The sequence below is a fragment of the Parathielavia appendiculata genome, assembly GCF_033297405.1.
Source record: "Parathielavia appendiculata strain CBS 731.68 unplaced genomic scaffold N657scaffold_5, whole genome shotgun sequence".
Taxonomy (NCBI): Eukaryota; Fungi; Ascomycota; class Sordariomycetes; order Sordariales; family Chaetomiaceae; genus Parathielavia; species Parathielavia appendiculata.
In genome coordinates, this window is record NW_026944224.1 from 556,203 (window position 1) to 576,178 (window position 19,976).

Genomic DNA, 19,976 nt, shown 5'->3' on the forward strand with positions numbered 1-19,976 from the left:
CGATCCAGGAGACTCAGATGTTGTACACTATACAGTAGTGCACGCCTGTTACAACAGGAGACCAGAACAGCGAAACCGTTGTGGTCGACTGCGGTGGGGGACGACGATCGGCCAAGCCCATGCCACCTACCACTCCGGTAAATAATGGCATCTGTATCCGTAGGCACTATTACGTATCTCATACTACCTTACCTTGCATTGACGTTTTCTGCATTTTTCTGCATTTGCTGCTAGGCGCCGCCTTGCTTGCCGTCCCGGAACCGCGGGAGACGTCCCCAAGAAAATGAGGAAGCTGGAGCCCAGGGAGAGAGACTCGTCCGCTGAAAGTGGCTGAAGCTGTTATTTATCGCTCTGCAAAGGAATTCGCATCGAGTTGGCCGCGACAAGTGGAATGATCATCCTCCAATCGCCGGAAACTCCACAACCTGCTTCTCCATCAGGAAGGTGCATCAACTTGGAATAAAAAACCCACTTGTGTTGGTCAGATAAAACCGGGGCCCCAAACCCCTTTTTCTGATTATTGAGTTCACCAGTGTGTAGGAAAGCTGGAGAGGCGGTCCTGTCCCAGTCCCACACACGCGGAACCTGGGAAGGCCGATGAAGCCGGCAGTCCTCCGTTTTCGGAAAAGCCCAGACATCGTAATCCGTCATCGCAGCATCAGCTGTCCAACAGCGATGCTAGCGACCGCCATGGTCAATTGCCTCCAGCTCGTTCGTGCGATCGCCACTCCCGTCCGTTTGCCCGTGGTCAGCTGAAGTGTGCACCCTTTAGACTTTTTTTGCTGGGCAAATTACGCATGCCCAGCCGGCACTCGTGGCGGGGAGTTGTCAAACCAGCAGCGGCTGGTGCTTGGTTCACCGCTTGGCAGCGTATGCTTGTTTGTCAGGCGACGCGCCGTCGCTGGCTTGACTTGCAGCGTGGCGCCAGCTCAATGACGAGATGCCGATCTTGCAGTCTTGGCACCAAGCCTGCTAGCGCCTTGGAAGATTCGATTCAGCGCCACGAGATCCCTTGGCGTTTTCCAGCAGTCGTTCTGTTTCAACTTCGCAAGAACCATCCATTCACCAAGAACGTGAGATGAACCATCGCCAACGACTTTTTCAGCACTCCGACACGCAGGAATCTGGTAAATTAGAGACCCATACCTGATGAGGTCTTCTCCCAAGTTAGGGGGTGGGTTGCGGGTGCAACCAACGCGGCCAGATTCTCGCTGTCCTGGAATTGGGCCGATTCATCCAATGTTGCAGAGATGCGATCTGTGTGTAGCCTGCCCGTTGGACAAATCGGGGCCTTCCCTAGATGCAATCGCACACATCGCTTCGGTGAGCACTCGTTTCTGAAGAAGCCTTCTCCATGAGACCAGGCCTTGCTTCATCTCCACGACCCGGCCCTTGCAACGTGGAAGAGAACCTTGCGGTTGTCGGAGCACTGCGATGGCGCCTCAACGGGTATGCGTGGCCTAGGACCCTTTTACATGATTATTCCCGTACTTCCATTGAGCCGGTGCCAGGGCCCTTTTGGGTTTACCCCAGACATTGGACGACGTCCCCGCCTCAACGATCAGCCCAGCACCCAACAAGCCACTCCGTCAACTGGGACCTTAACCGTCGAACAGGTCACTCGCTAATGGCGGGTCAGGCCTTTTCTGCAGTGCGAAGGCGTTCCCCAACGGATCACATATCGGTACCTTTCTCTAGTGTTTCTAGCGTGAGGTTTCGTCATGAACAAGCGTTCGTCATCCCTTGCGCGCCTCGTCCGGAACCGCTCTCAGATTTGCAACAAGCATTGCAGAAGATTTTTGGGGCCTCGAGGTGGCTCAGATTGGTGGCAGGATCCTCTCTTCCTGTGCTCCACGCCCCCAGGAGACCCCAAGTTCTGCATGTGTGCTGATACTCTGGAAGAGAGCATTCTTACCCACATTTCGAGCCATCAAAGCGGATATTTTTTGACAATGACAAGCCTAGAGATGCTCCACGTTTGTCAGCTTTCCCACGAGGTGGGGCCGTCCATGACTTGTGGGGATATGATGGTTCATGGTGCTGGCCCGTTATTCGCCCTTCTCATCTCAACAGTTAGAGCTTGTGTTCTCTCGAGGGAAAGCTCAGTACGGCCTTAAAGCCAGTGCCGGCAAGTTTGCTGTCCCCGTGGACGCCAGCATGACTTGAACACAAGCTCGGTAGATTATCCGACAATCCGAAGTCACAAAGTGATTGTTGGAAGACCCCGCCGCAATATCCCATCCAGCCGTGTAATACCCTGGGATATTGGTCGGACGAGATCCATATGTCCCGGGATTTGCTGCTCGACCCTATCAGACAGCCACCAAGACCGGGGATCTGTACCGAAAGTTCATGTCAGCGACCACGGGGTGGGTGGGTTCGGCGGATGAGAGGAGCAGGCCCGGGCTGCTCGACCCGCCCCTCCACTCACTGGCGTGCTCTCTGATTTGACCATGCCCAAATCACTGGGGTTGCTCTGCACACAAGACCTAGTAGCAAAGCAAACCCGGGCTGGTGTGGGTGTTGCGCAGAGCACTACCCTACAGAGTATATGAGGCACGTCACCCCTTGGTCACTGTTTCACCCCAGTATTGCTCCTGAGGAAACTTTGCCCACCTTCGTGCCTGGCTGCTCATCGCCTGCCGTAACTCTCCGCCATAGTCAAGGAGTTTGGCACCGCCGTTCAAACAATCAGCTCGCCAGATATTGTCATCGTTAGCGACCTCGACCAACCGAGGCACAGCACAATGGCCGACGCGGTGAACCACACGGCGGCCGAGAAAGATCTTGGCCACACCACGGGCTCTGCCACTTCGTCGAACGGTGTGAATGCGGCCCACCACCGCGGCTTCGACTACCGGAATCCGATGCAACACCTCCACTCCGACAACGAGCCCCGGCTGCCCGCCTTCGGTGGTGAGTTCCAGCCCGGTCTCTGGCGGCCGCAAGAGCACCGCAAGTTCGCCAACCCCGCGCCGCTCGGTCTCTCCGCTTTCGCTCTTACCACCTTCGTCCTCTCGGCCATCAACATGAATGCGCGCGGTGTAACCGCGCCCAATGTTGCTGTTCCCCTCGCATTCGGCTATGGTGGTCTCGTCCAGCTCCTCGCGGGCATGTGGTAAGTTGGGATGCCATGAACTAGCGGTAACAGTCCGTTGGGATCTGACACATGTTGCTAGGGAAATGGCTGTCGGTAACACCTTCGGTGCCACCGCTCTCTCGTCCTACGGCGGTTTCTGGATCGCCTACGGGATCCTTCTCACCCCTCACTGGAACATCACGGGCGCCGGCGGGCCGTACATGACTGACGAGACCAAGGCGGTCGACCCCAAGATGGTGGACTCGGCAATCGGCCTCTTCCTCACGGGCTGGTTCGTTTTTACGACTATCCTGCTGCTGTGCACGCTGCGCTCAACCGTCATGTTCTTCCTGCTCTTCTTCACGCTCGACCTGGCCTTCCTGATGCTCGCCTGCGGCCACTACGCTAGCGACAACGGTGCGACCGAATCGTCCCACAGGCTTACTCAAGCCGGTGGTGGCTTTGGCATGATCGCGGCCTTCTTGGCTTGGTATAATGCCTTTGCCGGTATTGCCGATAGCAGGTGTGTATCCCCTCCCCCTTTTTCGCTGCTTCATTTTACTCTTCGCCGCTGTCGTCGTCATGACTTTGCTCGGTCGTCCAAATTTTTCTTCGCCTGCCGGGACCTAGCGTCGGGTGTGGTCGTTGGCTAGCATAAGCCAAGCCCAATCAATGGCACGCCACCAGCGTCACCCAAGAAATGCCCAGCTTTGCCCAGCTTTTGAGCCGCATTCGATGGAATGGTTTGGCTGACGCAATTTGTTTCTCTTCTACAGCAACTCATTCTTCCTCATTCCTGTCTTCCACTTCCCATGGTCGGAGAAGGGCCGCGAGCTCCGTCTCGCAAAGTCGGCTAGCCGCAACACTACGACGGCTGCTTAGATGGTATATTTTTTTTGGGGGTATTTTGGGTTACAGCTTTTAGTTTTGGAAACTTCTTGATTTTTTGGGTTGCGTTGGTGCTTCGGTGTGGTGGTATTCGCACTCGCTAATGTCCGCCAATGTCGTCAAACGCTCTTGACATGCGGCGCAATTGTGGGTGCGCAACTGGGAAAACGCCATATGGGGGTTGGATCAAAGCCGAAATGATATCCGTTTGTAATATTTACCCACCAAAGAGAGATGGACTTAAAGACCTCCCTGACTCGGATGTTGTTTCTGCGGATCTTTTGACGAACGTGGAGGTTTGGACCACGAGTCGTGATTGCACCTCCACACGTCTCCATGCTGGAACACGTTGCCGGGTTCTCTTGAAAGGCACCCGCAATGCTTGGAGAACTGCCGCATACTACATCCTCGTCTCGACTGTAGCGCTTAACGACCTTTTTTATCGGGGAACCCGCTGTGTTTTCTGCTAGCAGTTTCCCAACAATTTTCTTGAGAGGATGGACTTTTGGAGCGAGCCCAGTATTTCGACTCCATCAACATTTCTACCGAAAGGTACCACCACTTTGCCTTTACATGAAGAGGTCTAAGGCAGTAATGCAAACTGAAGTAAATTGCCCTCTCTCACGATGCATCATACTTTCTAAGCCTTTTTCTTATCATTACGTACGCCTACGGCTTACAAGCGCTCGCTCTATATCGAGCTACACCTCGGATAGTGGGTCCGCTAGCTCGGCCCTATATCGTGGCTTACGCCAGGTGACTGAACGACCCGAGCGAGCCTGAGTAAGGCTGCGTTTTGAAAAGCGAATTGGCAATGACGGTTTCCTTTTTTTCCTCTCGATGTAATAAAGACCTGGATTGGCGGTGATGTCGCTGCGAAATGTTGTGTGGTAGGAGGTGCGTCGTTTTACTGGGCCTGGGAAGTCGAAATACTGGGCTCGTTCTGGAGATGCCTATCTAGGTACAGTACATCCGTACTGTAGAACACAATTTGGTACCTTTGCAAACTTTTACTGCAGAAACCCGATTGGAAACTCCGACTTCATGCACACGACGCCAAGACATATCAGACGGACTTCTCATTGTGATCGTGGCACCTTCCTCAGTTCCACAGGATCATTGAACTGCGGGTGATGAGGGAAGGAACGTATCATGGTGTGATGCAGTCCAGGAGAACTGAGAATGGAAGGCACGAAATCCTAATAACCCTTCCCCCCCACGGCAACCTTCCTTCTCGTCTCTCCCCCCGCCCACCTTTCTCCCTTTCCAGCTACGACGTAGGCCTTGGAAAGCTGACTTTGAACTAACCTCTCCAGCGCCTGATCTCTGCTTGTCAAGAAATCGGATGATGGGAGACAGGTCAAGCAGAAGCAGTATCTCACAAGCCGTCCCACCCTTTCTTGTTGTGCTGTCCCGACATCGTGCAATTTGCTCGTATCGGACGCCCACAGGCAGACAAGCATTCGATAGCAGCCCAATATAACCTGATGTCCGCTTCATCCCAAATGAGAGGGGCGACATCCGTGAATTACACGACGTGTCTAGACTAAAAATCAAATCGGAATGCGTTTGCCTCTTCTTCGACTGTTAGGCTCATTCTGTGAACACTTGGTGCTGCAACTCTAAAGCCTTTACGTGTGTTTAGGTATAGATTATGATGACAAGACAGTGTACCCCCTCGATAGTGTTTCCCAGCATGGTTCTGATACCCAGCACAGCAATCTTGTACCACCGCCTCGGTCTGTCTGCTCAAGCGAACTGCTAACCAGGGAGCAACAACATCAAAGCCCCATCCAGAATCAACGGTACGTCAACATGGCTTCAGAATGCTGCCAAGAATGGCACGGATCAGAGCTTCCAGGACGACACAGTCCGGTCCGCGAGATCTCGCCTTTATCCTTCCATCCCCGAGTCTATTAAACAGCACAAAACCCTCATCTCAATGCTAATGGACCGACCAGAGCGTCGACCAGAGCGTCGACCAGAGCGTCGACCATAGCAAGCCTCGCATGCATCGAGGCGCAGGCACGGCTTCGCGCGGCGCAGCTATCGTCATCTCCCTCCTCGCAAACTGCAAGGAACAAGGCGACCGAAGCGGAAGTGACCAGACACCTCACCAAGACCGCCACCGAGAACGAAAAGGCCAACAACAGCACCACCAACACGGCCACCACCCAAGCAGCAGTAGTAACCGGCGTCGAGTGCCGCACCGCCTCCTCCAACTCCACCAACGCCCTCCACGGCTTTGTGGTCTTCGCCACGAGCGGCTTCGGGGGCGACAAGTACCCCTAACGGCCTGCTAGCCCAGTACCGCCCTGATATGGTCGGTCTGCCGTCGACCAACGGCCCATGGGCCCGGCGCGCACACGGTGTTCTCCGCCGTCGGCGCCCGGTTAATGGACATTGAGAGCGTGCAGATCCATCCGGCGGGCTTCGTCGACCCTTCCAACCCGCAGGCAGCGGGTAAGGTTCTTGCGGCTGACATGTTGCGTGTTGAAAGGGGAAAATCTGCTGTACCGGTGGATGAGGTTTGCCGACTGAATGAGCTTGACACTAGGGAGAAGGTAAGCAAAGCAGTGGCGGGGCTGCGACCTGTTGATGATGATGAGGTGGAAAGGGGTTGTCTGCGTCAGTGGGATGTGCAGTTGCTGCTTGACCCGGGCAAGACACAAACAGGCCGCGGCGGGGCATGTTGGGTTCTAATCTGGGAAGGGACTGTTGCAGAAGAAGACGGTGCGGGGGCTGAACGAGGTCACGAGGAAGACGCTGCGCGGGTATGTCAGGGCAGTGCGTGGGGAGAAGAAGGACGAATTTGGGCGGGTCACGTTTGGGCACTGGAGGCTTGGTATTGTCGACGGCGGCGTGGACGTAGTCGACCACGACGCCGAGGTGTGTATCGGGAGGATGACGCCCGTCGCGCACTTCACCATTGAGCGGTGCCGTCTTCAACGAGCGGGCGCGAGTTAGTCGTCAGAGCTAGGGGAAGAACAGAGACCGATCCAAGGGCTGTGGGGATCCGGCGAGATCATAGGAGGTCTCCATCGCGATAATCGCCTTGGCTGCTCATCGCTGCTTGAATGCGTAATGTTTGAAGGGGTTGCTGGAGAACAGGCTGCGTTGGTGGGGACTCAGATGCATTCATGAACACCCCAAGAAGGACGAGGTACACTCACCTCCTGATGACCCCAAAAACGAGGAGTCAAGTTAAAACTCCTCCGTCCGGAACGCTGGAGGCCTGCGCGTCACAATTCGAGGACCACCACCATGGAGATGTCGGTGGTGGATTCAATAGCATTTCCCGGAAACGGCTAAGGTCCAGCTTCAGCTGTCGATGATGCCAAAAACTAGCCGAAGTTGACCGAAGTCCGGGTTAAGGGAATGGCAAGAAGTTCAAAGGTTATGACAGCAATATCATGTTCAAGTCCTGGGTCGGAACACGACAATGCCATGTTTGGCAGCTCCGGGAAATATCAGACAAGGAGAGGCGCTTGACGACGTCGCGAGGAAACAGACCATGCCAGCCCGAGAGTGTGGTGAGGAGAAGGGGATTGAAGATCAGAGAACTTCGGACGGTCGACCTCATCGAAGTCGAGCATTGTTGCTGTCTCAAAATCCGAGACATATTCCATGTCACCGTCTCGGAACTGCTTCCCACTGTTGTCGGCACATTGCCGGATTTATGGGCGGCGAAGTCATGTCGAAGCAAGGTCCGTAACGGCGGGATAAAGGGGCGGAGAAGTGGTTTGAATAAAACAGGAAAGAAGGTCAAGGGCCTAGTATGTTTGTCCCAAGGCCAATGGCTGAGTTCTTCCGGCATCCCAGTACCGATATTTTCGCGCGAGGAGGATCTTGTCACACTTGGTCAGCATGTGTTCGACAGTGTCTACCTACGTCTGGGAGACCAGGATTCCTGGGGGCGACAGCGGGCAAGATGGAAGTACACGTTCTTACTGCGGCCTAGTTCATGATATCCAAGGATGACTGATCAATTACGGACTGCCACAACTTCCCACGAACGGACAAACTCAACGGGCCACGGGCACCCATAAGTGTCGTTGATATTGTGAAATTGATTCAGGCGATCGTGCTAAAACTTCGACAGCCTCAATCTATGCCATTGCCGGAGCCCATGCAAAGCCCAAATCCATAGACGCCCCGAAGCACCGTTTTCCCCGCTGACTGAGCTTACCCTCACCCAGTACCTTAGTGAGCATACCGCTTGCCGTCCCGCAGGGTGTCGGCAAACTCCTCCAGAGGGCTCCTGATGAGCTTAGTCTCCTTCCACAGGTTGGGTGTGAGGAAGCCGTAGGTGTTGGAGACGGCGGCAAAGGTCGCCTTGAGGGTGTTCTCGAGGGTCTTGGTCGAGCCGGAGGACGAGGTGTAGGCGTCCTCGATACCGGCGAGCTGGAGGAGACGCTTCACAGCGGGAGAAGCGACGAGAGAGGTACCGCGGGGAGCAGGGATAAGCTAATAGATACCAGTTAGCACATCCCTAACCAACCCCCTTGTATTGCCGCTGAATCTGGTCGCCTGGGGCACTTACGCGGACGGTGACGGAACCGCACTTGCCGCTCTCCTTGGTGGGCAGAGAATGGGGGAGACCGAGGTTAGCGCCCCAGTACCCACGCCGCACGGGGATAACGCTGAGCTTGGCGATGATGATGGCGGCACGGATGGCGGTCGCAACTTCCTTCGAGGTCTTGATACCGAGACCAACGTGGCCCTCGGAGTCACCAATGATAACAATGGCCTTGAACCGGGTGCGCTGACCGGCACGAGTTTGCTTCTGTACAGGCTTGATCTGTTGTTTGGGGAAAAATGACCGTTAGAAACCCGCCAAATGCAAAGCCGGTCGGCCAGATCCCGCCATGCGCACCTTCATGACCTCATCCTTGAGCTTGGGCAGGAAAAAGTCCACAATCTGGTACTCCTTGATGGGGAGCGAGTGGAGGTAGATCTCCTCCATGCTCTTGATCTTGCCGGCCTTGACGAGACGGCCGAGCTTGGTGACGGGCTGCCACTCCTTCTCGTCGCTCTTGCCGCCGCCGCGACGTCCACCACGGCGACCGCCACGGCCACGGCCACGGTCACCACCACGATCGCCACGAGAAGCGAAGCCGCCGCCGCGGGCACCAGTTCCCCGATCAGCCATTGTTGTAATTGTCGGTTGGATTGTTGAACGGGAAGTGTTGTCGTCGCGGGACTCGGGTCGAACGAATACCTGGGTCGGTCGACGATTTTCGAGGTGGGGAGCTTTTTGCTGTGAAATTCTCGTGTGCCAAGCACCAACCCTAAAGTGGTGTGGGACCAAGATTGCAGGCCGCCATTGGTGGAGACATCAAGGTGGGCCCTGCAGCTCACCGCTCACCGAGGTGAAGAGCCAGATCATCACCTAACTACTTCGATTGAGGCGCATGTCACCAAGATACCATGGATGGTCATGAATTTTGATAGGGCCTCAAGCGCCAGCACAATGCTTTTGCCTATTGCTTGAACTTCATGAGACCAAACCGACCCGGTATAATCACAGAACCTGCAGATCGCTGAAATGACCATGTTGAAAAGCACAAACCGGACAAGGGAATAGCCGAGTGTTGCAGTTGCAAGGGAAGCGGCGTCGCAAACCAGACGACGCCAACATCACGCCTGGTAGATGTCCGACCAGAAGTTGCTCAACTGGCATCATATCATCCCGCGACCGGAACGCCTACCACCCGAAATACAGGCCAGGAAGAGCCGCCAACAGTGCTTGCATGCCATGATGATGAGCCCCTTGCGATACCATGCCAACCAGCCGAGTCCAAACGCCGTTAAGTGATTTAATCCCCCATGTTCCCGAAATTCCGTTACACCACCTCGCTCCCTCTTCCTGTCTCCCTCCCCTAATCATCCTGTCCCTATCTCTGTTTTCTAAGCGGTCGGGTTCGCGTTCATCTGTCCATTCGTCAGTCATTGCGAGAGACATCCTAAAACACAATCCATCGCCTTCCTTGCCTTCCGCTTGCCGCCTGGAGTGACAGTAACGTTGACGAAGCGCCGGCTGTACAGCTCGCGCTTATGGGCGCGGCCCTTGGGTGTCTTAGGCTTCTCCTGGGGTTCGACCTAGAAAGGCGGTACGCGCGCTGTGTTAACCACGGAAAACCGTGGTCGTCGGATCATGGGATGTTGATGCATAGGATCCATACCTTGGGAGTTTGCGATTTGACCTTGCCTGCGCGCACTTGTTAGCAATCACTCCTTCTCCGAGACCGCCGTGGCGCATGACGCCCAAGCTTTGAAGTCAGTAACTCACCAGCGCGGGCAAGGGAACCGTGAACTTTCCCCATGTTAAATATAAAAGTTGGTACTGAGCGAGTGATCAGAGACTCGTGTCTTCCGTGCGGCGGTGGTAGATTCGATGATTGAAATCCGGCAGGCTGCTGGGTGAGGCAGCCAACTGGGTGGGCTGTTGGCGCAAAATATAGGGTGGCCCACTGATGACTCGACGCCCGCGATCCACGGGTTAGGGTTAACTATGTACTGCAAACGCCACATCACCTGCGACCTGGTTTGCAATCGCCGCGGACGCGTGTCTCTTCTGAACTGCAGTGTATCAAACTCTAATGAGGTGTAAGTCATCGCCATTACAGTGGGTATCATAGGTTCATCAATCTCTCGCAGCCACTGCTTCCTCCTCATCTCTTCCCGCTGCCGTGCTCTGAGTCCCAGTCCTCCTCAAGACTTCCTCCTCATCTCTTCCCGTTGCCATAGTCAAATTCTCGGTGCTTTGCAGAATAATTGTTCCTCCTTCGAGCATGGCATGTCCCAGACCTGCCATTACCATTTCCCACAACGCCGGGACTTACAACTATGCGCCAGCGTATGGTGTGGGCTGGCCAGTGGCAGTGTGCCCTTTGTTCCCTCGCAAGAATGCCATCGTATGGACAACAGCAAAGAAGGTGAAGAGCGCCCAAAGGAAGAAACCGAATGCAATCGCCGCCTGCCAAGAACCGCAATAATTGTTGCCAGCGCAACTACTGGTGGCGCCGTACGAGGCCAGAGTGATGGAGCCAGCGAACCAGAAAATGACGGTGATCCACTCGATGACTAGCGCCGCGAGGCTGTGGTAAAGGCGGGAGAAGTAGAGGGGCGTCAAGAAGAGGTAGGCGAGAACCAGCAGGGACCAGAGCGAGTTGAATAGCATGAAGCCTAGGATGCTCGGCGTCCCCCAGCGCCATGGGCTGACAACTGTAACATGGTTAGCAAATGGTATTATTCGAAGGTCGCTTGATGTGTTGACTACTCACGGTAAGACGTCAAGCCTAGCTCTATGACAGCAAAGACAGCCGTAACGGCCTGGGCGATAGGTACGAAGCGCTCCATTGCGGCGATGTCCTTGACAGAGCGTGCTGTCAACAGTCGGAGACTTCGGTGTCTCGAAAACGGGAGGTTGTTGAGAGACTTATTGAAGCAAGAGAGAGTACCTGGGTCTGAGCCCTCCGACGGAAAGGTCCGCAGGTTATATATCTTTCTGGGTTGTCGCCTGTCGTCAGCTTCGGGGTGTGCATTGTCTTGCTGGGGAACAAGCTCACGGAAGGAGGGATGACGTGTTGCAGGTAATGTGAACTCCAACCTCAGCCCGACAGCCACAACTCAGAGTAGGACAGTTAAGATCGGACGTTCCAACACCGCTGTTCTGGGCTTGGTCAGAAATGGAGTCAAACAAGCAGGACAGAAGAAGGGGATTACAGCTCTTCCTGCTTTTGTGCAGGGACAGCGAAGGATACCCAGAACGGAACAAATGAACGAAGCGCTCTGACGTAATCGCTTGGACCATTGCAGACATGCAGTGATTTCAATATCCGTTTCCGTTTCCGCATAAGCGCCGGCTGAAGAACCCTGCCAAGCTTCGGACGAACAGGTCGGAGAACCTCCGCCATCACATCTCTCGGTGTGAAACAATGGGATGATATTTTGGTATAAGACAAATTACGGTACAATCGCCGTAACAGCTGGACTGGCTCGGAATTGGTTAACGTTACCTCTGACAGTTAGAGCGAGCCAGGCCAACCCCGAACAATGACCGTTGCATGGAAACTCTACGGTAGCCTCACCAGATCAGTTCACAAGTCATACAGCCACTTCACCGCAGCTCAAGAAATTGGTCATGGTGATGCTTCCAAAAGGAGCCAGTGCTCAGGAAATTTGCAAGACCACAAGGTACCATAACCATCCGAGAGCCACCGAGCGGTTTCTACCTCCGTCGGCATAAGAAGTTCCTAACGTACATCCTGTTAGCCAGCAAGTCTGACTGCAAGGTAGCTCAAAGTCGAGCGGTGAGGTATCCGTGCGTCCAACCGTGCAATACAGGGCGACATTCTGCAAATGTGAGTGCTCTCAACGTGAGGCATTCCCGGTCTTCGCTCCAAAGGGACCTGCCGTGGTCAGGGATGGCGAGACAGTTGCTGCAGAGAAGAGAACGGAGGCTCAAGCTGCCTTCTGATACTCAGGACACATGACGACTCATGATGAGAAGCAAGCCCCAGCAAATTCACATGAGCCAAAAAACAAAGTCGAACTTCCAGTCCGAACCAGGCAGGAGGGATGCCATCCGCACTCCAGAGGGATCCTCTTCGGCCACGCCCCGGGGCTTACGTTGAAGCGCCAAGGCCCAACTTTAACACCGTACTACACCTGACTCTGTGTTGGACTCATTTCCCTCCTCGACAACAAACTCGAAGACGGAATGGGGAGGGTTTCAGAACTAGCCAGACATGCGCCGCCGCCGCTGCCGCCGCCTCTGCCACCGCCTCGCGGAATGCGGCGGGGTCGGTTCATCCCAGCAGTGGTTATCTCGGCCGTGATTCTCCTCGGCGCCTTTCCGCAGCTGCGGCCCAACCCCGACCGGTCATGCCCAACTTCCGACTCAGCCGGGCACTTCGCTTATCACGGCGAGCATGTGGACAGAACCTCACCTTACGGCATATTCCCGTCGGAGACTGACCCATTCCATCTCATTCCATGCACCCCAGCGACATTACCACCGCCGCTTGATGATAGCAATCCCGGGCAAGCTTGGGCTTCTCGTTTTGACCGCAACCCGAGCCATTGGAGCTGGGCCTCCCCTCGGAACAAGGGGAACGGCACCAGAGGGGAAGATCCGTATGCCGGGCGCGGGATCTACATGTGCGGATACCTGGACGTCCCCCTCGACTACACTAACAAGTCCGACAGCCGGATCGCCCGCCTCGCCGTGACCAGATTTCGAGTCTCAGGCCTGGCACGAGTTGGCGACAAGTACTAGCATGTCTAGCGGTAGAAAAAGTGAGAGGACAATTGCCATTGAACCTGGCGGACCCGGAGGTAGCGGTACCTTGTACGCATGGCGTGCGGCAGAGACCATCAGCGCACGTTTCAGTGATGGCAAGTTCGACGTGCTGGGCTGGGACCCGCGGAGCGTGAACGCCTCGCTCCCCGCCATTGCCTGCTGCCCCAACGACGCGAGCCGGGATCGCTGGAGCCGCCTCACATCGCTTCACTACACCGTCTCGGCATCACCCCGGCAACAGCTTGAGCTGGTAGACGCCATGAACGCGGCCGTCATACGCGCCTGTTGGGAAAGGCACGGCGATCTCGGTCGTTTCGTGGGTACTGGGATGGTTGCGCGGGATCCGGAGCAGATCCGGATCGCGCTCGGGGAGGACGAGTTGACGGGATACCTGTAAGCTATGGAACGGGCATTGGCCAGACGTACGCGGCCATGTTTCCGAACAGCGTGGGCCGGCTCATTCTGGACGGTACCGAGTGTGTGCGGGACCACCGCCTGCGCGGGGGGTTTGGCTGGACGGCGCTAGATTACGCCACCGACGCCTGGCACGATGGTTTCTTGGGCGAATGTGTGAACGCAGGCCCCATGTATTGTGCGCTTGCCAAGCCGACGAAGGAAGACGGCCCCGCTACGCACCTGGACCTTGAGGCTCGCATGGATGCTCTGGTGGCGTCCCTTGCCTATCGTCCGGTTCCAGCATACCTCCCGACCAGCGGCCCGACCTTGGTGACGTATTCTCACCTTGTCGACCTGATATACGGCGCGCTGTATAACGCGAGGAGTTGGCCCGCGCTTGCTAGTGCGCTTATGAGCTTGAGGGAGGCAACTTGACGCTCGCGGCTCCTCTTCTCGAGACATCGGCGTGGTGGTATGATCCGGAGGCCCCTAGCTCGCCGACACCAGTTCCGGGGTCAGATAATGAGCTGGGCAACCTCGTTATCTGCGCGGATTCCTTTGACGTCCAGGATCCCGACGACCTCGACCGGTGGCTGTCGCTGTGGGGCAACATGACGACGGGGAACTGGATCGCGGGCAACTCCCGAATGTATGGTGTTCTTCCGTGCCGGCACTTTTTGACGTACTGGCCCCAGCCGGTAGGTGTGTATCGGGGCGACCTCAACCACACGCTCAGGCATCCGGTTCTGCTCATCGCCGAGACGTATGATCCGGCCACTCCGCTAGGAAACGGGAGGAGGTTGCTACAGGAGATGGGATGGAACGCGCGGCTGATTGTGCACCACGGATATGGCCATTCGTCAAGGGATACCTCGAACTGCACCGAGACGATGGCCAGGGCGTTCATCCTCGACGGCACCCTGCCGGAGGAGCAAGAGACGGACTGCTACGCTGATGAGAAGCCGTATCTCTATGGGGTAGAGAAGGTGGTCGCGACAGCGCTGCCTGAGACGAAGGATCCTGCCGAGGCCTGGCAGGGACACCTTGTGAAGCTCTCATTCTTGGCTCCGCAGCTGCTGCATGCCATGTAGTGTCTGAGCTTGGGTTAGATGCTGAGGCAGGTATCAGGTCTCAAGATATGGATTGATTTGCGTGATGTTGGACATCGCGGTTACCTTGATCTTTCGTTGAGTAATGTGTTGGCCGGGGGAAGAGGGCCGGTCATGTCGACGGCCGAAGCAGAAAACTGAAGACCAGTTGAGGGATTGGGAATGTCCAAATATGGTAAGTGCGCAAGCCGGTAGTGACATTCGGAAATTAACTGAAAACCACTAGTTATCTACGCTCAACCCGGATGGCTCAATTTCAATTGCTATTTATATGATCATTGCTCGCTAAGTTCAGGTGGCTTTATAATTCCCTATTCAGCTAGTAGCTATATCTACTTCATATAGTTCTAAGAACTATAACCAGGATCAGCTCATTATTTATTCGATATAGTACTAATTTATCATGCTAGCCTATAATAGCAATGACTTACACAATGAGGTGGCTGCATTGATGCACAAACTACCTTTTCAATTAATTTCCGTATGTCAATACTGGCTTCCGTAGTAAGGCCATGTCCCCGGCTAAGATAATCGCTGTTTTACGTTCACGTGGTGTCGCGCAAATGACGTGTTTCACTACTCAAACGATTTCGGATTCACTCAGCTGGGCGCCCCCACTCCACATCGCGCCTGGTGCAACAATCAGCGTTCGTAACCAGGCCACTGGCTCTCAACCATTCCTGTGCCGTCTGTTCGTGTCGTACATTCGCTAGCCTATAATTGATCCTTCGTCCTAGGAGGGGATCATGTGGTTACTTGAGAGCGAGTTGTTTGAGGGTGCGTTTGCCGCGGTAGCTTTGCGCATTCGATGACGGTAAACTGACAGAGGACCAGATCGGAAGCTCTGGTTGCGCCCAGGGAAGACCTACCTATTTGGTCGCACTGTAGCCGAATGTAGGTTCCGTCTCGATGTTGTCTGTGCGTGGAGCGTTCTCAAAGCTGCTAACTCTAGCTTTCCGACTTCAGCGGGCCAACTTGCCATCGATCACAAGACCATCTCTAGGAAACATATCACGATTCAGGTTGAAGATGTCCCTGAGGGCGGCGGCGTACGTTGTCCCTGGTATTGTTGGCTCTCTGCTGGCGCGTTGTGTTGTTGGTCACTGACCTGACCTCTACGCAGCGTAACCTCCGCTCACGATCCACCATTACGATCAAAGACCTTGATTCAAAGAAGGGGACGCTTCTGAATGGCGTTCAGATACGCGGCCAGAAGAAAACGCTGACAGAAGACGTGAACGAACTGAAGTTGGGCCTGTGTCCCCAGCCCTTCCGGTACGCCATGATTTCGAAAACACTGCAACAGTTGCTGACGTGTATCTCCTCATTTTAGTATAAGATGGCACCCGATCGTCCTCAGTTTCTCTTTCACCGCAAAGGAACTGAGCGCAGATCCTTGGACCAGACTCCGCGACAGCTTGGAGCACCTCGACATCAAGTACTCGGCCGAATACGAGAGAGAAACCACTCATGTCGTCTCTAGGAAACGCAATACTTCGAAAGGGCTACAGGCGCTGGTCAACGGCAAATACATCGTTACCGATAGCTTCATCAGTGCTATCGCAGACGCAGCTGAAATTCCAGAAGATGCAGAAGGGGCGTCCAGTGCCTTGGAAGAGGACTTCAAGGCCGCTTGGCCGAACCCCATCGAGCATTTGCCCCCACGCGGTGAGGAGCCCTCCGACCGGCCGCCGGAAGCCTACTCCCCTGATGGCCGGCGAGCCGAGGTGTTTGACGGATACATGTTTGTCTTCTATGAGAGGAAGCAATACGAGACCCTCTGCCCCGTCATCTCCGCGGGAAAAGGCAAAGCTTTGTTTAGGGAGGTGATACCAGGCGAAACAGATGTCGACGAATTTATCCGATATGTCAAAGGCGTCGCTGGCGAAAAGGGGCTCCGGTCCTTTGAGGATGGCAGCGAGGGCAAGGGAGTGGTGGTCGTGCGGTACATCCCAAAGACCGAGGACTTTGAGTGGTTTGCCAAGTTCCTCACTTCGTTTGCTCAGCGGCTTGACCATCGACCCATTGATCAGCGAGAATTCCTCGAGGCCATTCTTGCCTGTGATGCCTCCATGCTATGCCGCCCGCTCGAGGAAGCCAGCCAATTCGATGCAGCGGGATCTGGAGACCGCATGGACCTTGACCAGCCTGCCCCTCAGCCGCAAGAACAGCAGGAGCCTGCCGCAGAACAAGAATCTGCGCCAGCTCCGCGCCGAGCTAGGGGTCGGAGAGCAGGTAGAAGCCGATTTAAAGGCTTCGATTTTGATGATGCCGAGGAACCTCTCGAGGAAAGCGCTTCGGTGCAGCCCGCTGAGCCTTCTCAGGTGGCAGCAGCATCTCAAGACAGCTTGTTCGTATCCCAGCACCGGGAAGCAAGCATTCCTTCAGAGGGGGATGCACGCGACGCTCGGCACACTCGCCGAACTCAGCGAAAACGTGCTCTCTCGCCACTCCCGGAGCAAGACAGGTCAACGCTGATGGATCATATCGCCCCAACTGCTGCAGCAGTCAAGCGGCGGCGAATGGAGTCTGGACAAGAGCCTGTGCCCCCGCCCCTTGAGCCCGAACCAGAGCCGCAACCAAACGAAGATGAAGGAATGGTCGCCGAGTCACCAGTGGAAAAGCCGAAGAAAGGCAAGGGAGCAAAAAGCAAAGGCAAAGCCATCAAGCAAGATGATGATATTCTCGAGCTTGCGCGCCTTCAGCGGGAGGAAGCCGAGGCCCAGGCGGCAGCGAAGCGCAGGGAGCTCGAGGAACTCCCCGACGACGGTATCGACTATGCCGCCATCCGGGCGTTGCACATCATCGAAGAGTGTGAGGTGCATTTCCCGGATCCTGGTGCGAACAGCCGCAACCGGGACCGGGACATCGCCGACGGCCGGTGGGATCCGCGGTGGAACGGCCGCAAGAACTTCAAGCAGTTCCGCAAACAAGGGGAAGCGCAAGGCCGTCCGGCGCCCCGCATCATTATTGAGCTCGAAGAGGTCAAGCCGAAGGAGTACGGCATCGGTGATGACTACTGGCTCGAGGACGAGGAGAGCGGGCGTCGCAAGAGGGACAGTCAGGCGCGCAGGGATTCGCAGACCCAAACCCAACAGCAAGCATCATCGCACGCCGGGCTCGACAGCTTGAACAAGGGCAAGGGCAAGGAAAAGGATCAAGAGAAACCCAGGCCTGCAATGCGCAGAACCGTCCTAGCCCTCGACAGCAGTGATGAAGAGGAAGCGACCGAGCTTGGGACGACGGGACAAGACGACAGTTTCGTGCCTGAGACAGAACCGCCGAGGAGTCGGGCGGCAAAGGCGGCCGAGAAGGCCAATTCGCAGCGTGGGCGGTCTCAGACGCAGACGCAGACACAGAGCCAGGCGGCGACGTCGTCGAACAAGCGGTCTGCTGCGGCCGACTCGGGCAGCGGACCAGCAGCCAAGAGGCCACGGATGGGATTTAAGCCGCCGAGCGATGATGAGAGTGATAGTGAGGATGAACTCAAGTTCCGCTTTGGAAGGCGGAGGTGAAGCTAGTCTTGAGGCGGTTAGCAAGCAGTTTGCTCAGCGAGATATTGCAGTTGATGTGACGAAGAAATCAGCTTGTCTTGTGAAACGGCTGCGCCTTTCTGGTCGATTGGGTATCATTCGATCAAATGTGCTTCCCACCAGGGAACTCTGTTTTAAGACAGGTTTATGGTACAATGAAATCATCGCAGATTCCGCGCTTGCCCGGCTTGATTTGACGTCCCTCTCTAGATTCCAAGCACCTCACACCCCGAGAACTCTCACAAACTAATCCATCGCCTCCATATCTGCCCCAGCTCTCGCACCACCCGCCCTCTCACCCCCATCCTCCTCCTCAGGCACATATATCCCCACCAAACAAGCCGCCAACATCCCCTCATAATTCACCCACGGATGCACCTCCCCAAACAACTTCGTCCCGTCCCTCCCAGCCCCCCTCAACAACTCGGGCTCCCCCCCAGGGTGGAAAGCAAGGTACGGCGTGATGTTGTAAACCCTCCCGCCCAAAACCGTCCACGCGTCCTTTCCCCTACGACCTGTCATCTTTCTGAGCATGCTCGGCGTTACCCGCAGGTAGGGGGTGCCTGGCGGTAGCCCCCGCAGGTCGGTTGTTGGGTTGGTGGAGAGCCGCGCCCAGTCCAGCGGGGAGTGGCCCGGCGTGAGGACGACGGCGCGCGAGGGTTTGGTCGGTTTGGAGGTGTGGGTTGGCGGCGGGGCGAGGGTTGAACAGCCTGGTTGCTGTTGTTGTTGGCCTCGGGCGGGGAGAGGGTGGTTGTTGTTGCGGAATCGCTGAGGAGGAAGCGCGAGGGAGGGGGAGGTGCTGGTGGTGTGTGGGCGGAGAGTTGGTGGCCGCGGGGGAGGGGGCATCATTAGGGTTGGTGCTGGGATCGTTGATAATGGGCCAGGGTCCACGTCTCTGTTCGGATTCGAGGCGTTGGGGGCTGGTTCTGCCACGGAGAGTGAGAATGCTGGGATGGAAGTGTCGAGGACGACTGCCGAAGTCTTGGGGGTGGTTTGGCCATCTCCGGCTGAATCATAGTTTGACGATTCGAGGTTTGCCGCCTCTGCCACTGGAGCCGTGTGCTGAATCACGGGCTGGAGAGGAGGTATCGGGACCTGGACCGCAGTCTGCCGGTTGGTTGGCGCGGCTGTGCCGTCTTCGCGCTTGGAGCCGTGATGTTCCGAACTGTCCGGCGTGAGGGCAGGTTCGGTCTCTGGCGTCTCCTTTGGCGGCGGCCCTATCCGATGTCGCGGAGGACCTCCGAATATGGAGGAAAACCAGGCCGGCCTGCGCATGCAGAATAGGACGACGGAGGCGAGAATCAGTGAGCAGCCCAGTAACGCCATGTCAAGGCCGTTCGCGGGATGTTGGTAGCTGATGTCGTATGTTATCGGGACATGTACCAAATCATGCGATCAAGGCCAAGGATCTCCAATAAATCGGCGGGGGTACTCAAGGAGTCACAGGTGACAAACTGGTTTGAGCAGTTGGCGGAAAGCGTTTCCTTCCTCCCCTATCCGTGAATGCTTAAGACAGCAATTTCTGGGCGAATTTCAATTTGATATGAGAAAGTTGATCACGAAACCCGCAGGTGGAATTGTTTCGTTTCAGGAGATTGCGATTCTCGAAATTCGATGGATGCGGGGCCGCCGCAATGAACGGTTCGGGAAGCAGGGGGCTCTGC

The 19,976-nt window shown here is 55.9% G+C and overlaps 8 protein-coding genes across 8 annotated transcripts; 4 read left to right on the top strand and 4 right to left on the bottom strand.

Moving 5' to 3' along the window:
- Nucleotides 1-2,747: 2,747 nt before the first annotated feature.
- On the top strand, nt 2,748-3,961 carry N657DRAFT_571177 (uncharacterized protein; the record flags this gene model as incomplete). The annotated part of the gene is made up of 3 exons (XM_062788795.1): nt 2,748-3,118; nt 3,180-3,602; nt 3,856-3,961. The coding sequence occupies 3 exons, from the start codon at nt 2,748-2,750 to the stop codon at nt 3,959-3,961; spliced, it is 900 nt and encodes a 299-aa protein (XP_062648026.1).
- A 1,702-nt stretch (nt 3,962-5,663) lies between these two features.
- On the top strand, nt 5,664-7,111 carry N657DRAFT_655554 (uncharacterized protein; the record flags this gene model as incomplete). The annotated part of the gene is made up of 8 exons (XM_062794613.1): nt 5,664-5,706; nt 5,737-5,878; nt 5,931-6,018; nt 6,053-6,249; nt 6,378-6,480; nt 6,514-6,663; nt 6,695-6,929; nt 6,972-7,111. 8 exons carry the CDS (start codon nt 5,664-5,666, stop codon nt 7,109-7,111), a joined length of 1,098 nt encoding a protein of 365 aa, XP_062648027.1.
- An 837-nt stretch (nt 7,112-7,948) lies between these two features.
- Nucleotides 7,949-9,148, bottom strand: N657DRAFT_617285 (ribosomal protein S5). The gene is made up of 3 exons (XM_062790516.1): nt 8,844-9,148; nt 8,511-8,768; nt 7,949-8,434 (listed from the first exon to the last, which is right to left on the bottom strand). The coding sequence occupies exons 1-3, from the start codon at nt 9,117-9,119 to the stop codon at nt 8,171-8,173; spliced, it is 798 nt and encodes a 265-aa protein (XP_062648028.1). The 5' UTR covers nt 9,120-9,148; the 3' UTR covers nt 7,949-8,170.
- A 768-nt stretch (nt 9,149-9,916) lies between these two features.
- N657DRAFT_571155 (ribosomal protein S30) lies at nt 9,917-10,293 on the bottom strand (the record flags this gene model as incomplete). The annotated part of the gene is made up of 3 exons (XM_062788793.1): nt 9,917-10,069; nt 10,153-10,178; nt 10,260-10,293. 3 exons carry the CDS (start codon nt 10,291-10,293, stop codon nt 9,917-9,919), a joined length of 213 nt encoding a protein of 70 aa, XP_062648029.1.
- A 218-nt stretch (nt 10,294-10,511) lies between these two features.
- Nucleotides 10,512-11,664, bottom strand: N657DRAFT_617291 (uncharacterized protein). Its single transcript, XM_062790517.1, has 3 exons — nt 11,539-11,664; nt 11,254-11,477; nt 10,512-11,194 (listed from the first exon to the last, which is right to left on the bottom strand). Exons 2-3 carry the CDS (start codon nt 11,327-11,329, stop codon nt 10,815-10,817), a joined length of 456 nt encoding a protein of 151 aa, XP_062648030.1. The 5' UTR covers nt 11,330-11,477; nt 11,539-11,664; the 3' UTR covers nt 10,512-10,814.
- Nucleotides 11,665-12,311: 647 nt separating this feature from the next.
- Nucleotides 12,312-15,150, top strand: N657DRAFT_663378 (uncharacterized protein). Its single transcript, XM_062795177.1, has 6 exons — nt 12,312-12,853; nt 12,914-13,243; nt 13,278-13,667; nt 13,721-14,018; nt 14,075-14,954; nt 15,006-15,150. The coding sequence occupies exons 1-5, from the start codon at nt 12,693-12,695 to the stop codon at nt 14,759-14,761; spliced, it is 1,866 nt and encodes a 621-aa protein (XP_062648031.1). The 5' UTR covers nt 12,312-12,692; the 3' UTR covers nt 14,762-14,954; nt 15,006-15,150.
- Nucleotides 15,151-15,372: 222 nt separating this feature from the next.
- On the top strand, nt 15,373-18,490 carry N657DRAFT_671280 (uncharacterized protein). The gene is made up of 5 exons (XM_062795587.1): nt 15,373-15,556; nt 15,614-15,673; nt 15,746-15,828; nt 15,903-16,054; nt 16,113-18,490. The coding sequence occupies exons 1-5, from the start codon at nt 15,526-15,528 to the stop codon at nt 18,292-18,294; spliced, it is 2,508 nt and encodes an 835-aa protein (XP_062648032.1). The 5' UTR covers nt 15,373-15,525; the 3' UTR covers nt 18,295-18,490.
- Nucleotides 18,391-19,930, bottom strand: N657DRAFT_644474 (uncharacterized protein). Its single transcript, XM_062792770.1, has one exon. It carries the CDS (start codon nt 19,636-19,638, stop codon nt 18,559-18,561), a length of 1,080 nt encoding a protein of 359 aa, XP_062648033.1. The 5' UTR covers nt 19,639-19,930; the 3' UTR covers nt 18,391-18,558.
- Nucleotides 19,931-19,976: the final 46 nt, after the last annotated feature.

What these genes read in the sequence shown, in the direction of transcription:
- N657DRAFT_671280 (XM_062795587.1), top strand. Translation starts at nt 15,526, where the DNA reads ATGTGGTTACTTGAGAGCGAGTTGTTTGAGG. An exon ending in ATGTCCCTGAGGGCGGCGGC is followed by an intron (nt 15,829 to 15,902) that starts GTACGTTGTCCC and finishes ACCTCTACGCAG; the next exon opens with CGTAACCTCCGCTCACGATC. An exon ending in CTGTGTCCCCAGCCCTTCCG is followed by an intron (nt 16,055 to 16,112) that starts GTACGCCATGAT and finishes TCCTCATTTTAG; the next exon opens with TATAAGATGGCACCCGATCG.
- N657DRAFT_617291 (XM_062790517.1), bottom strand. Translation starts at nt 11,329, where the DNA reads ATGGAGCGCTTCGTACCTATCGCCCAGGCCGTTACGGCTGTCTTTGCT. An exon ending in GCTAGGCTTGACGTCTTACC is followed by an intron (nt 11,195 to 11,253) that starts GTGAGTAGTCAA and finishes ACCATGTTACAG; the next exon opens with TTGTCAGCCCATGGCGCTGG.
- N657DRAFT_644474 (XM_062792770.1), bottom strand. Translation starts at nt 19,638, where the DNA reads ATGGCGTTACTGGGCTGCTCACTGATTCTCGCCTCCGTCGTCCTATTC.
- N657DRAFT_617285 (XM_062790516.1), bottom strand. Translation starts at nt 9,119, where the DNA reads ATGGCTGATCGGGGAACTGGTGCCCGCGGCGGCGGCTTCGCTTCTCGT. An exon ending in TCAAGGATGAGGTCATGAAG is followed by an intron (nt 8,769 to 8,843) that starts GTGCGCATGGCG and finishes CCCAAACAACAG; the next exon opens with ATCAAGCCTGTACAGAAGCA. An exon ending in GCGGTTCCGTCACCGTCCGC is followed by an intron (nt 8,435 to 8,510) that starts GTAAGTGCCCCA and finishes GGTATCTATTAG; the next exon opens with CTTATCCCTGCTCCCCGCGG.
- N657DRAFT_663378 (XM_062795177.1), top strand. Translation starts at nt 12,693, where the DNA reads ATGGGGAGGGTTTCAGAACTAGCCAGACATGCGCCGCCGCCGCTGCCG. An exon ending in CTGGCACGAGTTGGCGACAA is followed by an intron (nt 13,244 to 13,277) that starts GTACTAGCATGT and finishes AAAAAGTGAGAG; the next exon opens with GACAATTGCCATTGAACCTG. An exon ending in GACGAGTTGACGGGATACCT is followed by an intron (nt 13,668 to 13,720) that starts GTAAGCTATGGA and finishes GTTTCCGAACAG; the next exon opens with CGTGGGCCGGCTCATTCTGG.